We start from the raw sequence: 7,389 nt of genomic DNA on the forward strand, positions 1-7,389 counted from the left end.
GGGTGCAGAGGAGGGGGGTGCAGGCCCCACAGGGGTGGGCTAGAGAAAAGGGTTTGGGTTTTTTGTTTTGTTTTGTTTGGTTTTGTTGGGTGCCACAGAATTGGAAATAAGGTGGGCGAAGATTGGTTTTCTGGGAGCCCATGTGAAGGGAGGGGATGGGATGGGACAGGCTTATCCCTGTTCCTGCAAACCACGCAGCCTCCCTCCCTGCTGCTGGGCTCGCTCCGGGGGGGTGCCTCGCTCTGCAGGGAGAGGGGGACTGGGAGGGCACCGCAGGGTGTCCGTTGTCTGTAGTGCTTGTTTAGCCCCTGGCCTCTGCTGATAAAGGCAGCGGCTGCGGCTCCCTGAGCCCTCCTCTCCAGGGGGAGGACAGGACGGCAGGGCAGGCTCGTTGGTGTGAGCAGTTCTACATGCCTATATGCAAAATTTCTTGTGGTTGAGTCACCATCCCTGGAAGTATTTAAAAGACGCGTAGATGAGGCACTTAGGGACATGGTTTAGTGGGCATGGTGGTGTTGGGTTGACGGTTGGACTCGATGATCTTAGAGGTCTTTTCCAACCTTAATGATTCTATGATTCTATGTTCCAGGGCCAGGAAGGAGAAAGGGTCCTCTCTGGGGTTCGTTTGGGGTGAGAGGTGGTGACTGGACTCGGGTCTCAGACATCGGCAGAGGCCGAGGAGTTGTGTAGCACCATGCCCGTGCTGAGGGTTGGAGGGGGGAAGAGGAAAACGTCCTTCCCTCTGCCACCACACCCTGCCCGCTTTCCCCTGGCCTCTGCTGATAAAGGCAGCGGCTGCGGCTCCCCGCGGCTGTAGTGCTTGTTTAGCCCCTGGCCTCTGCTGATAAAGGCAGCGGCTGCGGCTCCCTGAGCCCTCCTCTCCAGGGGGAGGACAGGACGGCAGGGCAGGCTCGTTGGTGTGAGCAGTTCTACATGCCTATATGCAATTTACTCTATGCAGTAGTTGTTGCTTCCCTATAGAGGTCAGGAATGCAGCACAGAATGAGTTACCTTCATCTTACCGTTCTCCTGAAGTCTGCTGCAAACCCAGCGTGCCAGAGAGACCATGGCTGCCAGCTCCGGCCTGGCCTTACCCCTCCAGCCATGCTCTGGCATCAGGAAGGTGGAACCATGGCCACATAAAAACGGTGTGCAGGGAAGAGAAATATTTCTATTATCTTTGCAAAAACACACGAGGATTCGAGGGCATGGTGATAACAAGTTTGCCAAGGCACCAATGCGTGGCCAATTCTGAGTAGCTCGGTCCTCCTTTAGCTACTCTGGTGGGTCCGAGAAACTCAGAGCTGGTCTAGTCCTTGCTTCTGCTATCTGGTGAAGCTGGAGGGCAATAAGGCAGTCAAGTATGGGGACGATGCCCAGCTTTGGGAGCAGTGGAGCTCACAGCCCACCAGCTGACCCAAAGCTCAGCGGGGTTGCAGTGGAACCAACCCCTCTCCCTGCCTGGGTGTTAGGCTGGGGTCACCACATGGTGCCCCAGGGTTGGCGGGGCTCTAAGGGGGTCTCACGCAGTACTTAAAAACTTTGACACAGTTCTCCCCTGCGTCTGCCACAAAGAGGTGCCCGAAGGAGGAGCAAGCCACGCCGTTTGGCCTCTGCAGCCCTGCGGACACCAGGCAGACGGGAGCCCCATGCTCTGGGAACAAGTGGACTGTACGGCGCTGCTCGTCTGCCACCAGGATGCTGCCATCCACGTCAACGCAGACCCCAGCTGGGTTGCCAAACCGGTGTCCGTATTTGCTGCTGAGGGAGCAGAGGAGCTTACGGCTGCTCGTGAAGACCTTGACGTCTCCACACTCCTCGCTTACCACAAAGCCTCCGTTGGGCGCTGGACTGACGTAGCGAGGTCCCTGCAGGTTGGGGACTGAGTGGATATTAAGTGTCTTGAAGGCATGGTCCAGGGCAAAGCTGTGGACTTGGCCTTGTGCATAGTCTGCTACCAAGATCTTGCCCATGGAGTCTACTCCAATACTCCGGGGGGAACCAACCTTTCTGATCTTTACTTGGAGAGGCTGGTGTGAGGGTTGAAGACCCAGATGGCTCCATTCATCATGTCGGCTACAGCCACCATTCCCGTCCGAGTCACAGTCACATCTTCTGGCAAGAAAGTGCCGCTTTCCTTCCCCATTGGCTGGCAGGGCAGGGACTGCAGCGTTTGGCCTGTGCTGCTGAGGACGTGGACCCAGGGAGCACTCTCGGCTGTCACATAGATGGAGCCATCCAGGGAGCAATGGATTCCACTTACTCCCCCATAGCGGCTGCCGGTGGGGTTGGGGATCCGCCGGACCAGGTTGTCCTGGCAATAGTGGAGGAGGTTCTTAATGTTGTCCAGATCTCCGCACAGGCTTTTGGCCTTATCTGCCAGCTGGTGGACTTGGTGCTGTGTCACCATGCCCATGCCACGCTGGCTGCTCAGTAGCGGGCTGGCTGTCTGGAGTGTGGCGATTGACTTCAGCTGGAGGGTGTAGATGGTTTTCAGAAGCTTCTCCTTTTGCTGGCTGGTCTCCAGAGTGTCGTCCATGACAAATCTCTCGTCCCTGTTTGGGGAAAGCAGCAGGACCGTTACTGTCCCTGCCTGATGCCATCTCTGGGGACGTGCTCTGAGCTCAGGTGCTTGCTGTCTACCCAGGGTCAAGGTGTTGGTGCTAGTCTGGATTCACTCCGATGCAGCAGAGACCAGATCATAGCCCTGCCAGCTAATTACGTGCTCAGGATATAAAGACAAACAGAGACCATGGCACAAAAATGAAAGAGTCAGCGAGCTGGATCTGCAGCTGGAGGAACCAGCCAAAAAGGTCCATCGGCTACAATGACAGCTTGGCTGGTGCCAGATCTGGCCTGAGGATTTACGTGTAAAGGAGAGCCCTGTGTGTGAGCACACTGAATGGGATCTCCACTTCTCCGGTTCCTGAGATTAGTGGCTTCTCTCAGGCCTTTAACACTTCTTAACCCTGTTGTCTGTAAGCCTCATCTCTCCAAACCGTGCTCAGTCCATGCTAACACTCGAGACACTGAGGATGGCTCCACTCTCACATGGGTCAGATGGCACACGTGGCCAGCGCGTGTCTTTGCTAAGGGCAGCCCCCTTCCCATCCAAATAAATTAAGTTATTCCTGAAACAGCCAACAACTTGTCAGGAAGAAGAAGGGAGGTACTGCTTTGAAGGACACGTTCAACCTACACAGCTTTTTCAGACACAAGAGCCACCATGAGAACCACAATTTCTCTTTTGCCCCCTGTCCCTCTGTTTTAAAACCGTAAGGAATGAGTCCCCCAAAGGGCAGAAATGACAGCCCGGCTCTGCTGTGTGCTCTCCAGGGGCTGGCTGGAGCACGGCTCGTAGCACACACAGCCAGGAGCTGGTAAGAGAAATGTTAAGGTAAATGCGGCCTCATTAAAGTTCCTGGAGAGGCAGAAGTTAACTTTGCTTTAAATGTGATTATAATTAATATTATAATGGACACACTTGGCTGTTCTGAGTTGTTTGCAAGCCACCGTTCCACCTTTATCGCCCTGTGTCTCATGATTGCCTGGTATCATGTGCTCTGTACTGCCTGCAAAAGTAACGCTTCCCCAGACCGCAGCTGAAGGAAGCTGTGCTGGGCTAAGGCATACTGGGTGCAAATTGTCCTTCCCGTGTGCAAATACCACAATTGTCTAAAAATCATCCCCTGAATACTTGCAGAGCTGTCAGATGCAAATATGTGATTGTGAGGATGAGTGTGAATCCGGAGGGAATCCAATTTCTGCTGGTTCTGGGGCCTGGGAACAGCTTTGCCACCTTCTTCCCCGAAGTGGTTGTGCTTTGTGACTCTGGCAGCAGAGACCCGCTCGGTGGAAGCAAGCCCTCCGCCGCCCCCCGCCCCATGACTGCTTGTCAGGGTCCTCCTTCAGAGCTGGGCAGAGTTCAAAATCCAAGAAACCCGATTTTACAGATGGGGAAACTGAGTCACCACCAGGGAGCAGACGTGCCAGCCACCACACACCCAGCACCAGGAGTGTCCACCTCCTTTCCCAGGCACCGGGCACCCAAAGCTGCCATCAGACCCTTGACGGTGTGTCCTGAGCCAAGCCTGAGCTGCTCAATCATAGGTCTAAGCCCAGAAAGAGGGCCCCGATGCTGTCCCCAGCACAGCCCAGGCCAACGACCACATGTGTGACCACGAGCCCAGCTCAACAGATCTTGTACCTCTGTCCCGATCTCCTGGGGGGCTGCTCGTCCTTCCCTGGCAGCGCCGCCCTCCCACCGGCTCCGTCCTGCTTCCTCGCCAGGCTCAGGGCAGCGGGGCTGAGGGATATTGTGTTGTTAGTGACGGGCGATTGCCCTTGAGTCTGGGTAAACACAAAAGCTCCTGTGCTGACAACCAGAAGCAGCGAGACAAGGGCTGATATACGCAGTTTTTATTCCCCGCTGGTTTCATGCCTAGAGAGAAGGTGCCTTTCCTCCAGGATCACGCTATGTCCCATCTACCTGCTAGAGGGAGGAGAAGCCCCATGGTACCCAGCTGTAGGGACAATTTGAGGCTTTTATGTAGAGGCAAAGGCACTGGTAAGCTGCACCTGACCCTTAGCGTGAGATGCAGCTGCTGGGGTGGGACAGGGATACCTTGAATCAGGGCTCCTGGCTCGTCTAGCTGCTTCTTTGCTGGCTCCCTGTGTGCTCCCAGCCTGGGCACTGTGTGGTTGCGTGCCTCAGTCTCCCCACTCGCAGAAAGGAGACTGGTGATTTTTGCCATGTCGGGTTTTGAGGTCCAGCGATGGAAGAGGCAGATCAGCTGGGACTCCTGGGAACAGCCCCGCTCTCCACCTCCGCGCCGCTCAACCCTGGCTCCCCCCAGCTGGGCAAGGCCGTGTTTGGAGTTGACGGTGGCATTTATCGGTTCAGCTCAAGCAAAGAGGGTCAGGAGTAAAAGCAGAGTCAGCCAGGAGCAGCCAGCAAGGGGCCGGTCCGAGCCTGCCTGCCCTCCCTCCCTGGCAGTGCTTGCTGACAGTGCTCAGTCCACCCTTGCCTGCAGTGAGCTCAAAGCATCCGCCTTAAACCTGGCCAAGGCTTGAAGAAGTTTGCGTCTGTTCATTACTCAGGTCGGCCAAAGGCAAATGAAGTTCGGATCAGACGCCCCCCAGCTTTCGGGATGCTTGGAGGAGCCGTGTGTGCCTGGCCCTTCGGATGAAGGACACGGGTTGGGGTCCGGCTGGCTGCAGGAGCTGTGGGACAGGGATCTGCCTCCGAAGCGCTGGGGCTGGGTGCTCCTCTCTCGGTGTGTTTAGGGCGCTTCTGGTCCTGTATCAGTGTATCCCCAAAGCTCACAGCATCTGGGAGGCTGCTTCAGACCTATTACCAGCCAAAATTACAAAAATAACTTGACATGACAAGCGCGGGGGCTGCTCCATCCGAGCCCCAGCAGGACGGTAGGCAGCTTCAAAAACCATCTCCCAGGGCAACAGGGTCTGACCTTTTGTTTTGCTGTTTGCTCCATCACCAGGATAAACAAACACAGCCTGGCCCTGGGGCTCCCATTCACCTTTCCAGGACCGTGGCTCTGTCACAACCTGTTTGACAGCCACCCCTGGACCCCAGGAGATGCCTGTGTCGTGGCAGGGCCCTGGCAGAGCCCTTGCCCACGCCGACACCGGGAGCTGCAGGGTTCAAGGACGGGGGCATGGTCTGGCTGCTGGCGCTGGCGATGGACCAGGGGGAAGAGAGTTTGGGTCCAGTTCAGGCTTTCCTGGAGCACGTTACTTGCAGGTGTTAGCGGTGAACTTCTCCTCTTGGGGCTTTTCCTCCCCTGGCCCAGGGACAGCAGCTCTTGCTTGAGTGTCCACAAGAAACGCACAAGCCCCGGGTCTCTGCCAGTCCCTGTGCCCAGGGAGATGGGCACAGCACCCGCCTGACACTATGCATGCGTGCAGGGAGCCAGCGGGAGATCCCATGGGATGAGCCGATGTCACTGCTCCCTAGTCACAGACTTGTGGAAGAAAAACCAAACCCATCCATTGAAAATATTTCCCCGTCTAGATCACACCTCCGTGGCTGGAGACAGGGTCAGGGGGACATGGATGGCCACGGCGTCCGTGGAGGTTAATTGTTGTGGTGCAAACAAACCCTGTAGCTCAGGTCCACGTCGGACACCAGAGCATTCCAGCCCTGAGGGTCCCAGCAGGCCCCAAACTGCTCCAGACCACCGTCAGCACGGGGAGATTTTGGCCGAGGGCTGTGATTGTTTGCTGAGAGCAGGAGCAGGAGGTTGTGGGGATGAAATGCGGCGGCGGGCGGGTGTCCGGCTGGCTGGGGCTGGACGTGGGCTTGTCGTTTCTTTGTGCAGACGCCAGGCGGCTCCGTCTGTCCGAACAACCAGGGGGATGATTGGCATTAATTATCAAAAAGACGCAATTTACTCTCTGTGTGTGTGTGTGTGTGCGCGCGCGCACGCGCAACAGAAAGTGGTGTCCCAGGACTGCGGGAGAGCTTTCAGTGGGAAGCCAGAGCATCTGCCTGCACAGCCACATGCAGAAAACATGATCTCTAGCCCAAGCAAAGCCCTCGTCCCGGCTGCGCTCCCTCACTGTCCCCAAAAGGCCCTCAGTGCCCAGCTGGGGACACGCAGGGGCTCAGGGGGATGCTGGGGGCTGGTGCTCTCAGGGCTGGGGCTTCCTAAACGCAGTTACATGGAGGAGAGAGCAGGCATTCAACTCCTCTTCAGGCATCGCAGAAACCCCTCCAGGAAGGAAAGTTGTAACTATTCTGGTCCCCAAAACTGCCCTGGCACTGTCCTCCGGCCCATGCCAGCATGGGCACCCCAGAATCCCTGTTGCTGGTCAGCTAACCCATGGAGAAGATTCTCCAGGGTCTCATAAGGGCTGAGCTGATGCCTCGGCTTCTCCCTTGCTCTGTTCCTCTTCCGCAGCCTCCTGCTCTCACAAGGCTCACAACAGAATTAGGAAGTTAATCCTCTTTGAGACATCAAGCTCCCTGTTGAGCCTGACCAAGTGGGCCAAAAGCTGTGAAGCATAGCGGGGCACCGGCACGAAGCCCCTTTCCTGCGGGGAGCAGCCCCATGGGCGAGCCCCGGCCAGCCCTGGTGGCAGCATCCCTGTTGCCAGCCCCTTCCCCACCGGCCCCAGGCACCAGCCTGTCCCCAGGGCTGTGGGAGCCGGGCAGTGGTCCCACCAGGCTGGCTCCCTCCATCCCGCCCTGGCCCGGCTCCTGCAGCCTCTCCACACCGGCTCCAGGAGGCTGGTGGGAGGAAGGCAAAGCATCCTCATGTCCTGGCAGGGGACAATGTCCTGAGGCCATACGGGAAGTGGGAGAGGGACAGACGCTTTCCGCAAACACAGCCCCGTTCTCATCCCAGTGGGGAGCGCTCCTGGGGG

At 57.2% G+C, this 7,389-nt stretch overlaps 1 protein-coding gene across 1 annotated transcript; it reads right to left on the reverse strand.

Annotated features, from left to right (window-relative positions):
- Nucleotides 1-1,511: 1,511 nt before the first annotated feature.
- On the reverse strand, nucleotides 1,512-1,973 carry NHLRC4 (NHL repeat containing 4). The gene has a single exon (XM_009327313.1). It carries the CDS (start codon nucleotides 1,971-1,973, stop codon nucleotides 1,512-1,514), a length of 462 nt encoding a protein of 153 aa, XP_009325588.1.
- Nucleotides 1,974-7,389: the final 5,416 nt, after the last annotated feature.

Source organism: Pygoscelis adeliae, unplaced genomic scaffold (assembly GCF_000699105.1).
Source record: "Pygoscelis adeliae isolate BGI_AS28 unplaced genomic scaffold, ASM69910v1 Scaffold461, whole genome shotgun sequence".
Lineage (NCBI taxonomy): Eukaryota > Metazoa > Chordata > Aves > Sphenisciformes > Spheniscidae > Pygoscelis > Pygoscelis adeliae.

Excerpts from the sequence above, each read along its gene's own strand:
- NHLRC4 (XM_009327313.1), bottom strand. The coding sequence starts at position 1,973 with ATGGGCAAGATCTTGGTAGCAGACTATGCACAAGGCCAAGTCCACAGC.